The sequence below is a fragment of the Mytilus trossulus genome, chromosome 6 (genome assembly GCF_036588685.1).
Source record: "Mytilus trossulus isolate FHL-02 chromosome 6, PNRI_Mtr1.1.1.hap1, whole genome shotgun sequence".
NCBI lineage: Eukaryota > Metazoa > Mollusca > Bivalvia > Mytilida > Mytilidae > Mytilus > Mytilus trossulus.
In genome coordinates this window covers 19,959,845-19,979,942 of record NC_086378.1, presented here as the reverse complement: position 1 = coordinate 19,979,942, position 20,098 = coordinate 19,959,845, and the positions used below count along the sequence as shown (strand labels likewise).

Below are 20,098 nucleotides of genomic sequence, written 5' to 3'. Positions count from 1 at the left end.
TTTAAGCTGGGCAGTGGCAGTGGTATGCTTGTTAACGATTTGACTCTCTGTGGTGCGCACTGACCTGAATGTAGAGGAATTTATTATTTCGTTTTGAAGAACTTTCGTGTAGTATATGCGTCACACCACCACTACATTATTTGCTGCCTTGTCTGCCGGTACGAACACAAACCGCTCTGCGAGTACCTTGAGTTTGTTTTTTATTCTAGAAATGGGTATATCATGGTTCCTATTATTAATTTCAGAATTGTTTTCTAAATGAGATATTCGAATATCAACAGTATTCATAATTTTATTCAAATAACTGTCTAAAGATTTTTTATCGGATTTTTCACGTTTGCACCAATTTTTACAATAGGCAGACAGAGCGTCTTTAATGACCTGACGACACTGTTTCCAATCTATTGTAGATGGAGGACGGTATTTCGGTCCTTTCTTTAGAAAAGTTATGACTTCACGGTCATCGACTATGTTGAGGTCTCCTGTGATAACATGACCATAGGGAACATATTTAAAACTAGATGTTTCGCAATCTCAAGTGGAAGGAACATTATTTTCTATATTGACGTCTGTTGTAATTGACGTATAATTGAAAATCAAATTTCTGCTCGGTTTTTTATAAGAATACGAAATAATGGGTTGTTCTATATTATCAAAATATGGAGGTATTAAGCTATAGACAGAAGAGTCATTGAATATGCTAGACAAATTAATAAAATCAATACCTCTATTTATATATTTTAATTTGAGAAAATGTCGTTTACGATTTTCAGGTTTATCAATAATAGGAAAAAGCCTGTGATGACAAAAGGCTGTAATAATACGGGTGTATTCATAAAATGGGCTAAAAAAAGAAATTTTATCACACTCAAGAAAAATAGCATATAATTTACTTATAGGTATCTGACCCAGTTTGCATAATACTTGATGTCTGCCATTATTCTTTATTATAGATAACAGATCAGCAAGTGTATAATTTATACGATGTTTAATACGTTGATTGCGGTTCTTGCGTTTACCATGAGACCTATTATTTCTAAGTCGTTTATCAACAATATTAATGACATCGATATGAGTTTTAGATATGTTCCCCTGCCCTAATATTTTATCATTTAGACCGAGAGGATAAGCTGTTTGAAGTCTTTTTATCCAAAATAATTCGCGAACTTCGCGTGATTTTTCAAATTGCTTGTGTGATTCTCCTGGTTGTTTTTGAACGGTTTCGAGTGGTTGGAATTTTATATATTTCAGATTATGATTATGCTTTTCTAAATGCTGATATACTAAACTTTTGAATTTTTTGGGTCTACGAAAGCGGTACAGATGTTCTTGATTTCTTCTGAAATACTCTCGTCCCGTCTGTCCAACATATTGAATACCACACTTAGGTTGGGTTCAAGTTACCACATATATTAGGTTTTGAGTTTTTCAGGTAATATCACAGGAAAAGGAGAGCGAAAAGGTTCTCCCGTTCACTGTTGACCTTATAGTATTTTGAGAAGTTAATCTAAAACAAGTTAGTCATTTTTTGGCATTGCACGGGAAAATTTGTGGATATCCACGTGCATTTTTGTTAAATAATCTGGCTGTAGTGGCATTACCAATACGTTTATTTATGCACGTAGATAACCTAGAAGTTGTGTTGTTGATAATATTTTTTCCATTCCGTAAAATCATGATAATTTAATAGGGGTATAGGATCAATACAAAAGACCGGAGGTTGTAACATTGAATGAGGATCACAGTTACGGAATAGGGAATAATTAGGAGTGCAGTAAAGAACTCTTACAAAAACTGTAATAAAAGGCCCGACGTATGGACTTAAATATAACAAAACTGACATGTATAACAAACACAGGGCAAAAACAGTGGTTGTAAGAAATCTAATAAAAACCATAGCAGGGGGCAATAAGAAAAAAAATAATAGCAGGCGTGGATGAGTATCAATACATCCCAACATCGTAAACAATAAAGATATAAACATGTGAAAGCTCTCTCACAGGCAAACAACCAATAACTGAAATATATAAGGGCATACACTACAAGCACGGGGACACATTCTACTGCATCCACACAGCACGAGTAACAAACCCTGCAGTAAATAGATATAGGAAGATGTGGTGTGAGTGCCAATGAGACAACTCTCCATCCAAATAACAATTTAAAAATTAAACCATTATAGGTTAAAGTACGGCCTTCAACACGGAGCCTTGGCTCACACCGAACAACAAGCTATAAAGGGCCCCAAAATTACTAGTGTAAAACCATTCAAACGGGAAAACCAACGGTCTAATCTATATAAACAAAACGAGAAACGAGAAACACGTATATATTACATAAACAAACGACAACTACTGTACATCGGATTCCTGACTTAGGACAGGTGCAAACATTTGCAGCGGGATTAAACGTTTTAATGGGCCCAAACCTTCTCCCTTTTTCCTGAAACAATAGCATAACATCACAACATATAAAAACATACGATAAAATATCAATTAGCAGACTTAACTCAATCAAAAAACGTATGATTACACAAAGAACGAATAAATTTGATCTGCGATATCTGAATACAAATGCACAGTTAATTAAATATTAGAGACAAACAGTCATGACCAAAAGGCTATCAAACAAATTCAAACACACTGAGAAATATTTAACCAATCAATGTTCATTTTAGAAAAAAAACGTTTTTTTATAATCTTGAAGTTTATACAAATGTTGTAAGAATAAGTGAAAAATTGAAGATATTACAAATAATCAAAGCTGGTATACAGCCAAGATCCATTATAAATAAAAAATGACAAAAAAGCATTATAAACAGTATCAACAGGTCGAATTAACAAGAAAATACGATTTGAGAGTACTCGCAGTTACTGACAGCTAGTTAAAAGCCAAAACCAATTAATAGTAAAAAATCATGCATCAGAGACTAAAATCGACTAAAACACATCACAGGGATTTAGTATTTTAACGTCATTAATAGTCAAAGAAGACATGACTTGTGCAATGCCAAAAATAAATGTATCGACAGGTAGTAGTATAGTGAAGAGCGACTTCTATAGAAATACAAGTTAACGTGGCTGTGTCCCCTATACATCTCGCCTCAAAAGATGATGAAATTTAGTTATGTTTTAATTTGCTAATGACAAAATCAATATTAGTGCCAATGTGAACTATATTCAGAGATCTAATTACAATATTGGTACGATAACCCTTACTTATAAGTTTGTTTAAAGGTTCGATGAGTTTACAAGGATCACATAGTGATTTCCTCGCTCTAAGTACAATATTACCATAAAATTTAGGATGAGAAATACCATTTTTAATAAGCTTTCTACAGGTATAGCCAAATTTACTAATCAAATCTTTGTATCTATGAAAGAATTTAGTAAAAGTTTTAAGTAATTTATGGTATCGAAATCCCTGACACAACAATTTACCAGTGATGCATTGATTACGTTCGTTAAAATCTATGACATCAGAACACACACGGGCAAACCGAACGAGTTGCGATATATAAACACCGTATGATGGAGCCAAAGGCACATCGCCGTCTAAAAAAGGAAAATTAACAATAGGAAATGAAAAATCGTCTCTTTTGTCGTAAATTTTAGTGTGAAGTTTCCCGTTTGAAATTGAAATGTCTAAATCTAGAAAAGGACAACTGCTGCTGTTTATGTTAGATTTAGTTAAAGTAAGTTCGTTTGGGTAAATTTCTGAAGTATATTTAGAGAACTCTGGATTATTCAACGAAAAAATATCATCCAGATAACGGTAGGTATTTTTGAATGTATCAAATGTTTGTTTCGCAATATGTCGGTTAGATAGTTCTTACATAGTATCATACAGTTTATGCCCTTTTAATTTTACCTTTGTAAGAGTTATCTCCCCGAACACTATTTTCCTTGTGACTACATCTACTCCGTAACCGCTAAAGAAAGTGACAAATTTATTTTACCTCATGTCTATACATGATAAAGCCATATCATTTTTTGCATTACGTTGCAAGCCACTTAATCATGGAAAAGACAACCGGAAGTGACCTGGTGACCGGAAGTTGCTGTTTTTTTGAATATATTTATAACAAAAATATATTAAACAAGAATGTGTCCAAAGTACACGGTTGCCCCACTCCCGTTATCATTTTCCATGTTCAATGGACCGTGAAATTGGGTAAAAAATCTAGTTTGGCCTTAAAAGTAAAAAGATCAATCAAAAAGGACTAAGTTTGAAGTTAATTGGACACTAACTTCATCGAAACTACCTTGACCAAAAACTTGAACCTGAAACTCATACTTTTAATTTCTATGTTCAGTGGACCATGAAAATGGGGTTAAAAGTATAATTTGGTTTTAAAATAAGAAAGATCATATCATAAGGAACATGTGTACTAAGTTTCAAGTTGATTGGACTTCAGCTTCATCAAAAACTACCTTGACCAAACACTTTAACCTGAAGTGGGACGAACGGACGGACAGACGAACGGACGGACGAACAGACGGAAGGACGCACAGACCGGAAAACATAATGACCCTCTACTATCGTAGGTGGGGCATAAAAATATATTTTTGTAATCAGTATCAAGTATATTAGCAAATAAAACCGGAAGTGAATATTTCAAACTGGAAGTAACAATTTATCTCCCTTATTTAGAAAAAATGAGGGAAACCATATATTTTTGGAATCAGTGTATAATAAGCTATCAATCGACACTGGATATGATATTTCAAACTGAATTTTCAAAGTTCTATTTAAGAATTGATCTTTATGGGTGGAAAGACCTTATTATTATTATTATTATTTTCTTCCGCCTAATTTTGTTCTCGCGTAAAAAAATATTTCGTAATATGTCACTTAGATATTTCTTTTATAGTATCATACAGTTTATGCGCTTTTTTTTTCACCTGTTCTAAGCCGAACAATTTTCTTTGTTAGAGTTATCTCCCCGAACACTGTTTTCCTTGTGACTATATCTACTCCGTAACCACAAAAGAAAGCGACAAATCTATTTTAAAAAATTGCTCATTATATCCCTCTCATTGTTTGTGCTATTTTGACCGAAGCAATAGGAACACTCCATATGAGAGTTATTTCCCCTTATGCATGTGATATAAGTAGTATGCATTTCTATCCTGTAAACCATAAGTGATAGATTCCTAGAGTCTTTTGATTTAAGGTCCTTGGTAAAACAAAAATGATAATTAGGTCAAGGTCAAAGGTCAATGTCATATTCTTAATTTTAATTTTGTCTTATTTTGACTTATTTTCAAAATCCTTATATGATATCGACAATTTTTTTACTCAATTGTCAGTTGCGACATGTCGTAACATGTTAATTTTGATTGAGAGGGTCTGTGGACAATTAATGGGAGTTTTCGCTCTTCTTATATTTAGAATTATGCGTAAAGTGATATAACTCATTAACCATACATATTACAGACGAATGGTCTTTTGATTTGAGGTCTTAGGTTTATGACCTTGAAATTGAAGTCAAGGTCATTGGTTGATTGGACGTAATAGCTTTTCACCTTTGCTTTAAATTCATATCTATACATCATAAAGCAATAACTACATGTATATATGGTTAATGAGTTACTATATGCCTAATTTTTAATATAAGAGGGAAGAAAACTCCAGTTTAATGTTAGCGTACCCTTTCAACCAAAATTCATGTGTTACGACAAGTCGCAACTTAAAATTTAGTAAAAATATGTTTTCAATATCTTACACGGTTTTTGAAAAGAATTGAAAATGAGCCAAATTTAAATTTTAAAATATGAACTTGACCTTATTTTCTTATTTTTGGATCAAGGACCACATCAAGAGATCCTAAGTCTCTATCACTGATGGTTTACAAGATAGAAATGCATATTACATATATCAAATGCATAAAGGGAAATAACTCTCATATGGAGTTTTCGCATTGCTTCGGTCAAATAAAGAAAAATCATGCAAAGGATATAACGAGCAAGTTTATAAAATAAATTTGTTGCTTTTTTTACGTTTACCGAGGAGATGTAGTCACAAGGAAAACAGTTTTCGGGGAGATAACCCCTACAAAGAGAAGTATTTGTTTACGCAGGGTGAATTTCAAAGGCGTATAAACTGCTCGATATTAAACACCAAACATCTAAGTGACAAATACGATAGGTCTTTTCACCGAAAATTGGAAAGACCTAATTAAAAAAACAATTGTTCAGAGAACAATTGCAGGTCTTTCGACAACTTTTGCTTTAAATTCATATTTTTGATATGAAAACAGTGAATATCAGTTTAAATAACAGTTCCTACGGCTTTCTGATGTATACATATGAATTTAAAGCAAAGGTCAAAATCTAGAACGCCCAATTTGCCTATGACCTTGACAGCAATTTCAAGGTCATAAACCAAGGACCATAAATCAAAATACCCTAGGTCTGTAATATGTATAGTTAATGAGTCATATCATTTTACACGTTATTCTGAATATAGAAGGGGAGATAGTTATCAAAGGTACCAGGATTATAATTTAGTACGCCAGACGCGCGTTTCGTCTACATAAGACTCATCAGTGACGCTCATATCAAAATATTTATAAAGCCAAACAAATTTGCAGAGCATTGAGGATCCAAAATTCCAAAAAGTTGTGTCAAATACGGCTAAGGTAATCTATGCCTGGTATAAGAAAATACTTAGAAAATCCTTAGAAAAACCCATTTACGGTCAACTTACCCTCACAATCAAAATTTACGTGTTACGACATTTCTCAACTAACAATTAAGTAAAAATAATTTGTCAATATCTTTTACGTTTTTTTAAAATAGGTGAAAATATGCCAAAATCAAAATTTGGAATATGACCTTGACCTAATTTTCATGCTTTTGGACAGAGAACCTCAAATCCAAAGACCCATTGCCAATTCGCTGATGATTAACCAGTTAGATATGCATATCTCTTATATAAGTTGCATAATGGGAAATAACTCTCATATGGAGCGTTCATATAGTTTCGGTCAAAATACAACAAATCAAGCAAAGGATATAACGAGTAATTTTATAAAATAAATTTGTTGATATCTTTTGCGGTTATGGAGGAAATGCAGTCACAGGGGAAAATGTAACATTTGGCAAAACAAATTACATTTTATCACATAATTTCTTTTTATCTTTATCTCATGTCTTGAGTAGTAGAGTTTAGTACTTCTATTTCAATAAATTTCTAAGGATGCCAGTTGTGTTGGGACTAACTGAACTATCCCACCTCGAATCTCTCTGCCGAAAGTGGACATATCGTTTCCTATATCAAATGTAACTCAACTTAACTTTACTTTCAACAACAAAGAGAAAACCATTGAAATATATTTTTTTTAAATGGATGTGCCCTTTGGCCCTCTTTTCCCCTTTTGCTCCGTTGGACTCGGTCGATGGTGCGCCACATCAAGGTATCATTGATAATGTAATGAATTGTCCTTTTTAAAACCCAAATACAGTCTATTGCATGAAAAGGATTAAGACAACAACAACAACAAAAATACACAAAAACACGAGAGCTATAGTTTGATTTTGTTTTACGAAGAAAGCTTTTAAACATGTTAAAATCAGTTATTTTGAATGTTACTGACATCGATATTTCAAAAAAAAACGCACATTTACAATTTTCATACCAATATGACAAATGTTCTGTGCATTGTGTTCCCACCAAAACATAACACCTATAAGCGCAACAAAATGTCTCTACATGACTTCCCTCCTACAGATATCGTATTTTTCAACAATTCCCAAAAGTCACCTGACTTTGGAAACACAACATGATAAAAAACAGGACCAATTATCTTCAAACTAAATTTTCTTAAATATTTTATTAATTATCTTTCATATAAGCCCTACATGGCATATGCATGACCATTAATGCGAATACGTATACAGTATTCAACTGAAATTTAAAAGGGTCTTTTCGATAATCAAAGGTCAAAAATGCCCGAAAGGGAAAGGGTTAAAAAATTACAAAGAAAATTAAAAGAAGATGATAAATAACGTCAATACCTAGAATGTGTATTTATCAGGATGATAAACACAAACAAACAGATTCTTCTCATACATGTTATGATGGTATGATACTTTTACCTCTAATGGGAGGGATGGGAGGGATTGTGCCTGATATTCATATGATGAAGACATAATCTTTCAATCAGTTTAATTGAGGTCTGGCGCTGGCATATAAGTTAACTGCTAGTAGTCCGTTGTTATTTATGCATTATTGCTATTTTGTTTATTTTCGTTTGTTTCATCTTCTGACATCAGACTCGGACTTCTCTTGAACTGAATTTTAATGTGCGTATTGTTATGCGTTTACTTTTCTACATTGTCTAGAGGTATAGGGGGAGGGTTGGGATCTCATAAACATGTGTAACCCCGCCGCAGTTTTGCGCCTGTTTTAAGTCAGGAGCCCAACTCTTAGTCTTTTATTATTTTTTATTTTAGTTTCTTGTGTACAATCTGGAGTTTAGTATGGCGTTCATAATCACTGAACTAGTATATATATTTGTTTAGTGGCCAGCTGAAGGACGCCTCCGGGTGCGGGATTTTCTCGCTGCATTGAAGACATATTGGTGACCTTCTGCTGTCTGTTCTATGATCGGTTTGTTGTCTCTTTGACACATTCCCCTTTCCCATTCTTAATTCTAGAGATGCTAAATTAAAAATTCTAAAAGGACATTTAAACTAATAAATCTAAAATTGTTATCTGTATGGCTAAAAAAAAGAAAAACACCAACAGACAAACAAAAGACTACACTGGAGACTAGACAACACAATCTCAAACAAAAACGGTGTGGGGGGGACTTCAAGTACCTTGGAAGGATAAGAAGATCTTGCTGCACATGTGGCAACCGTTGTGTTGTTTATAAGTATAATTCTATAATAATGAAATTCTGTTGGTCACATTAGTACATTATGCAACACGCTATATCTATACACATATCTTGTAGACAACAAAAAGGTGGACTATGTCGAAGAGACAACAACCCGACCAAGCAGCAGTAAGAATGTCGTTGTAAAGATTGTTTATGCTTATAAATGTAAAAAGAAATGTAAACGTTACCTTTGCATCAGTTCTTTTTCTTGGCCTGAAACGTACATTAAAATGTCTGTGATATGAAAAACTCTACCATCTTGTAACATAACATATCCTTGAAAACTAAATGACACAGATAAATCAATAGAATAATAATGTACCCATATGTCTGCATTCTTTACATAATTAGAAATACCAAACTTTACTTAAGATGGATTTCCTTATTCGTTTATGACTGAGGTTATTATATGTTCAGTATTACGTATTTCTGTGCTTTGTAAACGATATGGTCAATAAAACGATTTTATTTTTTCAGAACTGTTCTAATCGGGTTTCTGCTTCAATATGATATTTCCTTAGTTGTATTTATCGTACCTATATGAAATTTCAGGTACTTAATGCTTATCAACTCCGCACTTTAATTTACCTTTTTACATTTTAAATTCAATAGTACTGCGTGAGTCTTTTGAAGACAAAACGGAAAACTGGCGTTAAAAATATAATAGATATACGAAGATGTTGTTTGAGTGCTCTCCATCTAATTCATAATTTGTAAAAGTAAATAATTGAAGGTCAAAGAACGGTCGTCAACATGGAGCATTGGTACGCTCCGAATAGCAAGTAACAAGGGGTCCCAAAAATACGAAATCATTCAAACGCGAAAACCAACGGTCTAATCTATATACAAACAATAAACGAGAAACATTTATGAACCACATTAACAAACGGCAACCAATGAACATCAGGTTTTCTGCTATCATTAATGTGTTTTTTCTTCTTCTAATATTTCGGATCACGGGTAAAGATGCTACAACATGCTTTTTGTTAATATGAGCGTTTCTAATTTGAAATTATAAAAAAGAAGATGTGGTATGAATGACAATGAGACAACTATCCACAAAAGACCAAAATGACACAAACATTAACAACTTAAAGTCACCGTACGGCCTTCAACAATGAGCAAAGCCCATACCGCATAGTCAGCTATAAAATGCCCCAATAAGACAATGTGAAATAATTCAAACGAGAAAACTAACGGCCTTATCTATATATAAAAAATGAATGAAAAACAAATATGTAACACATCAACAAACGACAACCACTGAATGACAGGCTACTGACTTTGGACAGACACATACATAAATAATGTGGCAGGGTTAAACATGTTAGCGGGATCTCAACCCTCCCCAAACCTGGGACAGTGGTATAACAGTACAACATAAGAACGAACTATAAAAATCAGTTGAAAAAGGCTTTAGTCGCCATATGGGCAAAATACAAGTTGAAGGTGTTTTTTAGTCATCGTTCATTTTGCTTGTTTCGTGTGTTAACTTTTTACATTAATGCGCCGTCTTTTTTTAAACATCTTTTCCTACTGAATCTTACCTGGCTCCGTTTGTTATTCACGTTTTCCAATGTAATATGTATATATAGATTTGAGAGACAACGATTTGGAATGTGTGATGGAAACATGTATGTTTAAACTAGGTAGACGGTTTGCGTCGGTTTTAATGATCTACGTAGCAAAGTAACTATACACGTGTTTAGTTACCAATTCATAAAACAATATTGACATGTGCCATTCACCCGACACGAATGTTGTGAACGTCAAAAAATTTGATAGACTATAATGAGTCAACTTTTTTTGCATTACCTTTCATTTTGAAAAACAGTTTTGATGTGTAGTTTAAAAACCAATATGTCGTTTGTCTGAGAGAGTTTAATGTTTTTCATATTGTGATTTTTTTCCATGTTGTTTGTCTTCATATTTGGCTTTCGAAATCTGACCGTGATAATATCGAGCTTTTAACTGCCGATATTATTTCCGAGTCTACATATATCCGACGTTTCGGTGATAAGAAGTCATTATTCAAATCAAAGAAATTGTAGAAACGTGTATCTTCTACTTTACCACACATACTTTGACATCTGTGGATGTGCAAGTGATTGACCAACTCAGAATAAAAAGATTGTTTATAAATGAGAGTTTGAATATATAGATTTGTTCTCATGGTATTTTGTAAATGAAAAATAAACTCTTATAAAAAGGCTGATTTGAAAACAATCGTCATTTTTTTCATCTTGAAATGATTTTTTTATGTTTATGTAGCCTTTTATCAATGTTGATAGCCGATAATACGTTATGCTTTTTTTCTCTGATTTGTCAAGGTCATACTGTTTACTGTGAACTTGAGCGAGTCATCGTGCTATCTCATAATATTTTTTTAGATTTACAATAGTACCAATATTACAACATTTTGCCGCAATGCTGTGTATATTTTAACGTATAGTCGAGTACACAATATGTTCTAACATACCGATTTTTTCATCTATTTTCCTTCTCCGAACGTAAATAAAAACGCCTGCAATAATTACAAGGACAACAACTGCTCCACCAATGCCAGTCGCAGCACCTATAGCAACAATATTTGCCTCATTTGATTCGATGACAACTGCAATTAAAAAAAGTCGTCTGTTTAAAATGTAATTATAAAATAACAAAAATCTAAGGTAAATACAAAATATAGGATGGAAATCAAGCCTGTCAAAATCAAACGCCCCAAATATCAACATTGAAACGATTAGAGAAGAAATGTCTCCTTGCTTACACAGTAATTTCTACATTTATACTTTAACTACACCAACCACCTGTATGACAGAAGTTTATTGTTCCAATAAATTGATAACACTACGCAAGCATACCAAACAAACGCAATTTGTTAACGTGACTATTATTTGGATCCAACAATTTAAACTATGTAACATACACCAAAGGCATAGAACTGAAATCAAACAAACAAACAAACAATTTGGACGCAATTTACAGTTACAACTTGACTACAAACAAATAAACAAATTACGACAGTTGTCGCTTATTTATTCTGTTTGTTGATTTATTTTACGTATCATTTAAAATAATAAGATGCCAACACAAAAACTATCAAAACGAGGTACATTTAATAATGAAAACACTACTGTTTAAAGATTTAATATCTGTAGACGCAGTTGAACTTCTATTTATCGTCTTTGTAAGCAGACGTCACTAGACAAACTGCAAATAATTCACTCCGTACATAGCTACGCATTCATATCAATAATCTTGTTGAAGTTTAACAATACATAGAATACGTTCAAGAGTATTGACAACAGTAATATTTTTAGGCTTATCAAATATTATAAAAACCAACATATCAATCATTTAGAAAATACGATGTCGGGATTTTTTACCAGTAAAAAGTTTGTCATTTTTGTATTGTTTTATCATGATATGTATGTGAACCAGAAGCATGTTAAGGCTAGAAAGAGAAAGTGATAACCCTTTTTTAAAACATCTCTCGGAGTTATATGCAATATTTATAATATGTACAAATGAAGCTATACATAGACATATGGGTCACTATGAAATGATTTTTTTGTGTATATTTGTATATACTTCTATAGATGTTTAGTAATTTGTAAATCGCAAGATAAATTAACTAATTAAATATATCTTTATTTCTTAGATTCTGCAAATAAGGCCGTGTTCACACCAAAGGCCATGTACAGTAACCACGTTTACATTAAGTTTACCGTAATGCACACTGGTTTCACATTACATTGTTCAAATCCATACACCTTGTTTAGCTACCTGTACATAAGATTTTTTCACACTTGTAAAATATGTGTCATTTAAATGTTCATTACGTAGAACCGAATGCAAATTTTTCGGACAGTTTTTCTTGCAGTTTGGGAACAACGGTTTTCCGTATGACTTTAAAAAGAAGGGTGGGGGTTCCTTGCTAAATATTTTGATCCCCAATTTGATAAAAAAAAAAAAATATTCCGGTCATACAGATGATTAAAAAAAAATCGGAATCCAGAGCTTCACCCATACATTATAGTGTTAAATATTGTAAAATAAATTAAATGTGATTGCTAGCATCGAAAAAACTGAATAAAAACGCTTGCGCGAGAAAAAAAAGTCAGGTGGTTGCTCCTTTTTGAAAGCCATTTTGAGATATTAGGGATCACTACATTTTTATCTTTTCTGTTTGTTCCAAATGGTATTTCTTCCCCAAGGAGTATTTGGTAAAGGAATAGGGTAACTTTTTTTTTTATATTTTAAGTGTTATTTAACGGATCTGAGATACTAGACAAACATATCATTTACCTCACACTTTTTTTAGTCATGCATTTATGCGTGAATCGTGGTTTGAGTAAAGACCAGTGGCGAATATTTCTGTGTACGTCAAGTCGATTCGGTAGGACCTTTTCAAATGAATTATGTAGCACCTTAGGCCGTGTTCACACCAAACGCCGTGTACAGTAAACATGTTTACATTTGGTTTAATGTAATCTACACTAGTTTCACATACGATTTGTCCACATCTATACACCTTGTTTGGTTACCTGTACATAAGATGTGTTCACACTTATAAACTATATGTCATTTAAATGCTCATTACGTAGAACCGAACTCAAATTTTCGAACATCTTTTCTAGCAGTAAGGGAACGACCATTTGACTAAAAAAGGGGGGATGGATTTTTCCACAATTTGATTGAAAAAAAATCGGGTCATACAGATGATTAGAATGAAAAAATAGTCTGAATCCAAAGTTTCCCCATACATTATAGTGTTAAAAATTGAATTGGTACCATCTGAAAAAATTGAATATTAACTTTCGCGCGAGAAAAAATTCGGACTCAGACCCCCCCCCCCCTTTTTTTTCAAAGTAAAGTGTTGCTCCTTTAAGAAAGTCATTTTGGATGATTTGCAGTAGTTTAAAGATGTCTCGACTACGCATTAAAAATGTAGACTGCATCAACGTGCTTATAGACAAAGAAAAAGAATTGCGATGTTGAGGATCACTACATTTCTATCTTTTCTTTTTGTTTCAAATGGTATTGTTTCTACAAGTTGGGGGTTTTTTTTGGCAAAAGGAGAGGGTGACATATGATTGAATCGTTGTTCGAGTAAAGACCAGTGTCAAATATTTCTGTCAGTGTGTACGTCCAGTCGATTCGGGAAGACATTTTCTAAGGAATTATGTGTTCGGCAATGATGATGGATGAGTTTTGATAAGGGGTTAATAAGGCTACGTAAAGTGTTTTTATAACAAATAAATATATCAAGTTTAGACGAATATTTCTGTAAAGAACTTTATTAATAAGTGTTATAAGTATCAATTTTATATAAAAATCGTGTCTTTTTTAAACATACATGGGGAAATTAAAGTTCTGAATTGTTAGTTTTGTGTACTTTTAATCTACACAAGGCCTACATCGACTATCGACTGCATGTAGGTAAAACATGATTTACACTACATGTAAACATTGAGTTTTATCAATGAGAACGTAATTATGTTTAGTTTATGTGTGAGTTACACTAACACAACACCGAGTTTAGGTCAATGTGAACACGGCCTGTGTATATAAAACATGATTTAAACTACATGTAAACATTGAGTTTAATCAATTGGAACGCAATTGTGTTTAGTTTACGTGTGAGTTACACTAACATAACACCGAATTTAGGCCAATGTTAACACGGCCTATGCGTTTGGTTTGGGGACTTATGTAGTGACATTTTGATTTCGAGACATCAAGAGTCGTCATTTAACATACCCAATATCCTTTGTGTAGTTTGTAATTCTTACATGATACAAAAGTTGTTTATATTTTAGTTATAGGTTAATAGTTTGATGAATTTACCTGCAGATGTAGTGTTGCAAGTTTTTACTTCCGACTCTGTGGTATTATGTATGTTCACTGCGTTTACTCTTAAATAATAAGTTGTTTCTGGTGTAAGGTGATTTATTGTTGCAGTTGAGTACAAGTTTCGACCTGGGTCTTCATATTTTTTACCATTATCATCGAAATTTGCATCACCATCCGTCTTAAAGAAAACCTTAAATGATTGTGTATCTCCTCCATCAAAATTTGATTTCCAGTTTACCAGAATAGAATTAGGTTGTCCAGTGCATGTTACATCATCAGGCGGGTTCGGCTTTCCTTAAAATATAAAAGAAAAACATAGTGTTCCTAACAAATAAATTAGTGCTTACATCATATTCAGACGGATGAACATAATTCAAGTTGTATTATCTCTAAGGCGGATTTTTAATTTGTCGCCATATTTAAAAAAAAAACGTATGTAAACACCAAAAATAAAGTTAAATGACCCTTAACTTATGTGTTAAAATAACAAGAACAATTTTTTGAGTTGTTTTATTATTCTTTTCATAAATCAAACGTTTTCATATAAAAAAAGAAGATGTGGAATGATTGCCAATGAGACAACTGTCCACAAGAGACCGAAATGACACAGACATCAACAACTATAGGTCACCATACAGCCTTTAACAATGAGCAAAGCTTCACTTCATTCCGATCATGAACGCGCGTTATTAGTTAGCATATCTGTTTGTTTTGTTCACAAATCGGTGTTTATATAATTAAATTAAATGCGACTGCCACTCAATTGAGAGGTTTGGCTAGTATAAAACCAGGTTAAACACCATTATCTACGTAGCAAAATGACTGTACTAAGTCAGTTATATGACAGTGGTTGTCAATTTGTGTGATATATTTGAGCTTTTGATTTTACTATTTTACAGACATTTCTTTTTTAATTTTTCACGGAGTTAAGTATTTTTGAATATTCAACTGTTTTTTTCTTTCTTAAAATGTCCTGTATCCCGAATATGGAAGTGTTATATGCAGTTGGAGTTAAGTGATTCTTTTGATTGGTTCTTTTATATTGTTTTGATGTTTTTTTCTCGGTTTCAGTTTGCTACCCGGGCTTGTTTTCGCTAAATTCGTATTTTAACTCCTTTTTTTATTTTTTAATACACTAAAGATATTAAACAGGTCATGAAATATTACCCCAAATAAAGTTTGTTTTTGAGATGAACAGGTTTGTCGATATATCAAATATACATTAAACCAGGGGATTGACTAAGACAAATATATTCCCATGCAAGATAAATTGAAATATCTAATCATATAAAAAGTACATTAATTAATTTATTTTAAAATTACCAAATAATAAAAGTAGGTAGCTCCAAGGTATATTTTAAATTAATACATTCATAACACCAAACAAAATTAAACACTTGACTATATCAATAAACAGAACTCATAGAAACTGAACTGTTTTGGTAAAGTGCCAATTGACCATGTCGTCCTTTTTTAGTATTTCACTCCCCAGTTTGATCTATCCCTCGATATTTGTCCAACCTAAAACACGTTGGTTTTTTTTGTCTATTTAAAGTATTATCCACCACTAGAGTAAGGTTACTTTTTATATTTGTGCTCATTTTTTTATATTGTTGTGCATATTGGTGATTTATACATTTTATGCAACTTCATTTTTGATTATTGGTGTTCATTTACGTACGACATGAAAATATTGCTGCTGTGAATTTACAGTACTGTTTGTATTTTTTATGAATGCATTTGCCCCTTAAATTCCATTCTTTATTTGTCAATCCAACCTATTAGGCTTTTTTTTGTGTATTATTGATGTAGACAATGGGTACGCTCGAATTTTCTAGAAATACAGTACCGCACAGTTTTAACGTGAGTTACTTATATTAAACTATATAACCATTTTCTCTGTGAATGTACTACTTTTTGACAATTATTGTATAAGTGTTGACTTATAGACCAAACAGTCTATTGTTAATGCGCATCAGCTAACGCAACTTGGTAGTGACATAAAAGCTCTATGACGTTGTTCTAGCAATAAAAAACGTCAGATTATATCGTCCTATTTCGCGTTTTTCTCAGATTCAAATATGGGGTACGCTACGTCTCCCAAGAAAAGAGGAACTAATATGTTTCCCGCTACTTTAATATCCTGTGGAAATTTAACACAAATGGACTCATAAGAAACTACACTATATTTAACCTTCGTTCTAATAAAAATAACAAAATATAAATTTTGATCTCGACTTTTTGCATTTGCGCCGTTCTGCATTTCATTTTTTTTTATTCTTTCACATGCGTAGATTTTGTCTTATATTTGCGTCGATTTGCATTTCACTTTCTTTTTTCTACGCTTGCGTAGATTTTGTCTTTCGTTTGTGCCGATTGTGTTCAGGTTAGGTGAAAGCTTTTTTTATGCCCGATTTATGGGCATTACGTTTTCTGGTCTGTGCGTCCGTTCGTTCGTCCATCTGTCCCGCTTCAGGTTAAAACTTTTGGTTACAGTTTTTGGTCAAGGTATTTTTTGATGAAGTTGAAGTTCTTTCAACTGAAAACTTAGTAAACATGTTTCTTATGCAATGATCCTTCTAATTTTAGTGTCAATTTTGAATAATAAAAAAAAAATTGAGTATTCACAAGGTTAGGCCGATAATCAATTATTTCTAAAAGTTTTCACATACTGGCAACATGTGCATGTAACTGATGTCTGGATAATTCTCGTAAAATAATGTCCGATCTTCCAGTGAAGTTAAATTTATTTATACTGCTTATTTGACAAAATCTTACAGTAAAAATAAAATGATGACAAAGGGTCATTTTTGTTTTTTATTTGTTTCATTTCAAATTGTCTTAAAGAGAAATGATAAACATATTGTCTAATCTTACTGAAGTTTACAGCTAATTTCTCATGTATGTAGATCAACACTGTGGTTTGCCTGCTTGCTTTGTTTGTATATTTTGTATAATTATATTTTGATAACGTCCAATTCATTTGAATAGCATATATACAGGTTTACATACCTATATATAAAGATGTCAATCTTAATTACAGAGCTTGAGTAAAAACTTATACAAACAAAGCAAGGAAGCCAACCAAAGTTTTACCCCACATGCATTAGGAAATTAGCTGTAAGACAAAACATATTAATCAAATTAATACTTAGCGAACGTGAATTAAAATCAAAATTTTCGGTGTTTAAAACAAAATTGTTGTAAATTTAACTTATGACAAAATTAATTGTTCTATGAATAATTTCTTACATAAAATCGCACCCTTTCATTTAGCTACTACTGTAACCGGAAAGATTGAAAACAAATTTCGATTTTTAATGCCGGCAACAACATTTTCTTTGTTTTAATTTTCCAAAATGACAATTTAGATTTATCCTATTTTATCTTGTTGAAGAAATCTTACTTTGTAGTTTTCAACGGAAACTTATTTCTAAATTATTTTTTTGAATAAAAAACGTTTTGTATTATATGTTCACTGTCTCGTTTATTGAAAACACATAAGGTAGTAATGAAAGGATTGTATTTTCAGATAGATGTTAAACGTTTTAGAATCAAAACTTTCATTCATATGATACCTATAATTTTAATTTCCTTATATCTAACTCTTAAATATTCTAAAATAATGAATTCATAAACTCGATGCAATTATTTCTAAACGTTCGTCATAGTCGGGAAAAATAATGGTATACAGAACTCCGTCCATGCTTTTGTATGTCCGTCTTTCAACAGTACCGAATGAGTTCGTTACGGCAAACTTCTGAAATTGACGCAAAAAATAAACAAGCACATCTAGTCTGGTATATTCAAATATTCAGATGTAAGTTAACCAGTGCCATCTTTCATTCTTATTCTTCTTATTTCAATAATTTTGCTTATGTGAGACAGAGGACAAGAACAGACTTTCAATACAAAAGCGGCGTGAAAGGTTATTTCAAACAATTATCCATTCCGGCGGATGGTGTTTCTAAAGGTTTATATTGCGCGGCAACAACATCATAAAGATCTAAACCTGCTACGTTTTTTTTTATTTAGATTAGACCGTTGGTTTTCCCGTTTGAATGGTTTTACACTTGTAATTTTGGGGCCCTTTATAGCTTGTTGTTCGATGTGAGCCAAGGCTCCGTGTTGAAAGTCGTACATTGACCTATAATGGTTTACTTTTTTTTTAAATTATTATTTGGATGGAGAGTTGTCTCATTGGCACTCACACCACATCTTCCTATATCTAACTAATCTCTAGTATTACCGGATAATAAAGTAGGTGAATATAGTTGATATTCTTGGAAATTTAAATGTGGGTTTCAAACGTCCAATTTGAGATTTCTTTCTTTCAAATAGTGCACCAGCAAGGAAAGTTTGTACTATGACGTCAGATGCAATGTCCTGAAGAAAGACAACTCTTTTCTTCAAAACGAACGAGAAAAAAACATGAAAATTACTCATAACTATTTTAAAAGGTCGGTGACATACATTTTTTTTTGCTTAATTTTGAAGAGTACATATGGCACTTTCCTTCTTTAAATTTTTATGAAGAAATCACTGGTAGATATTTTTTAATATTTGAAACGTTTTTCAGTTTTACGTTGAATTTTTGGCGGGAATAAAGTAAATCATATTTTTAAAGATCAAATCATTATTAGCCTTAAACTTTGAATGGTTTTACACTAGTAATTTTGGGGCCCTTTATAGCTTGTTGTTCGGTGTGAGCCAAGGCTCCGTGTTGAAGGCCGTACTTTAACCTATAATGGTTTAATTTTTAAATTGTTATTTGGATGGAGAGTTGTCTCATTGGCACGCACACCACATCTTCCTATATCTACTTAAACTCTTGAACCTGTATTTGAAAGATACAAATCTACTGTTTAACGTGAAACAAGAATTATGCTTGTAGGTTTGATATAAAGTATTTTTTGGAGAGTTTATATAACAAGCACATATTATGTTAATATTCGGAAAAACACGAAACTGATGTTGCTATAGCGACAAAACTAAGTCGGTGACCCCAATTTTTTTCATCATATTTTGTTCCTCAAATCATGAAATACCTTCACACAAAATTTTAAGGAAAAATCACTGGTAGAAATGAATAGGCTGTTTGGTCTTTAATAGTATGCTTATGCTTGTTATATTATACTTTCAGTGTTTCACCCTCTCCGGGGGTCTGTATAAACAGTTGATCTCTCAACGACTTATCAGTACAGAAACAACTGTCATATTTCTGACTATGCATACCTTATCACATCATACTTTAAAAGGTCCTTTTCCAGTTCTTATTTCTTTAAATGAATAAAAAGTATATGACGGATTAAAACGTCAAGATTTTATATATGTATATATTCCATTACT

General features: G+C 32.4%; 1 protein-coding gene across 1 annotated transcript in view; it reads right to left on the bottom strand.

Annotated features, from left to right (window-relative positions):
- Nucleotides 1–20,098, bottom strand: part of LOC134722395 (hemicentin-1-like) — a 147,979-nt gene that overhangs the window by 39,432 nt on the left and 88,449 nt on the right. Inside the window, exons 11-13 of the mRNA XM_063586013.1 lie at nucleotides 14,744–15,043; nucleotides 11,370–11,504; nucleotides 9,079–9,103 (exon numbers count right to left, since the gene is read on the bottom strand). Coding sequence (XP_063442083.1) covers nucleotides 9,079–9,103; nucleotides 11,370–11,504; nucleotides 14,744–15,043 — 460 coding nt within the window. The remainder of the gene's footprint in view (nucleotides 1–9,078; nucleotides 9,104–11,369; nucleotides 11,505–14,743; nucleotides 15,044–20,098) is intronic.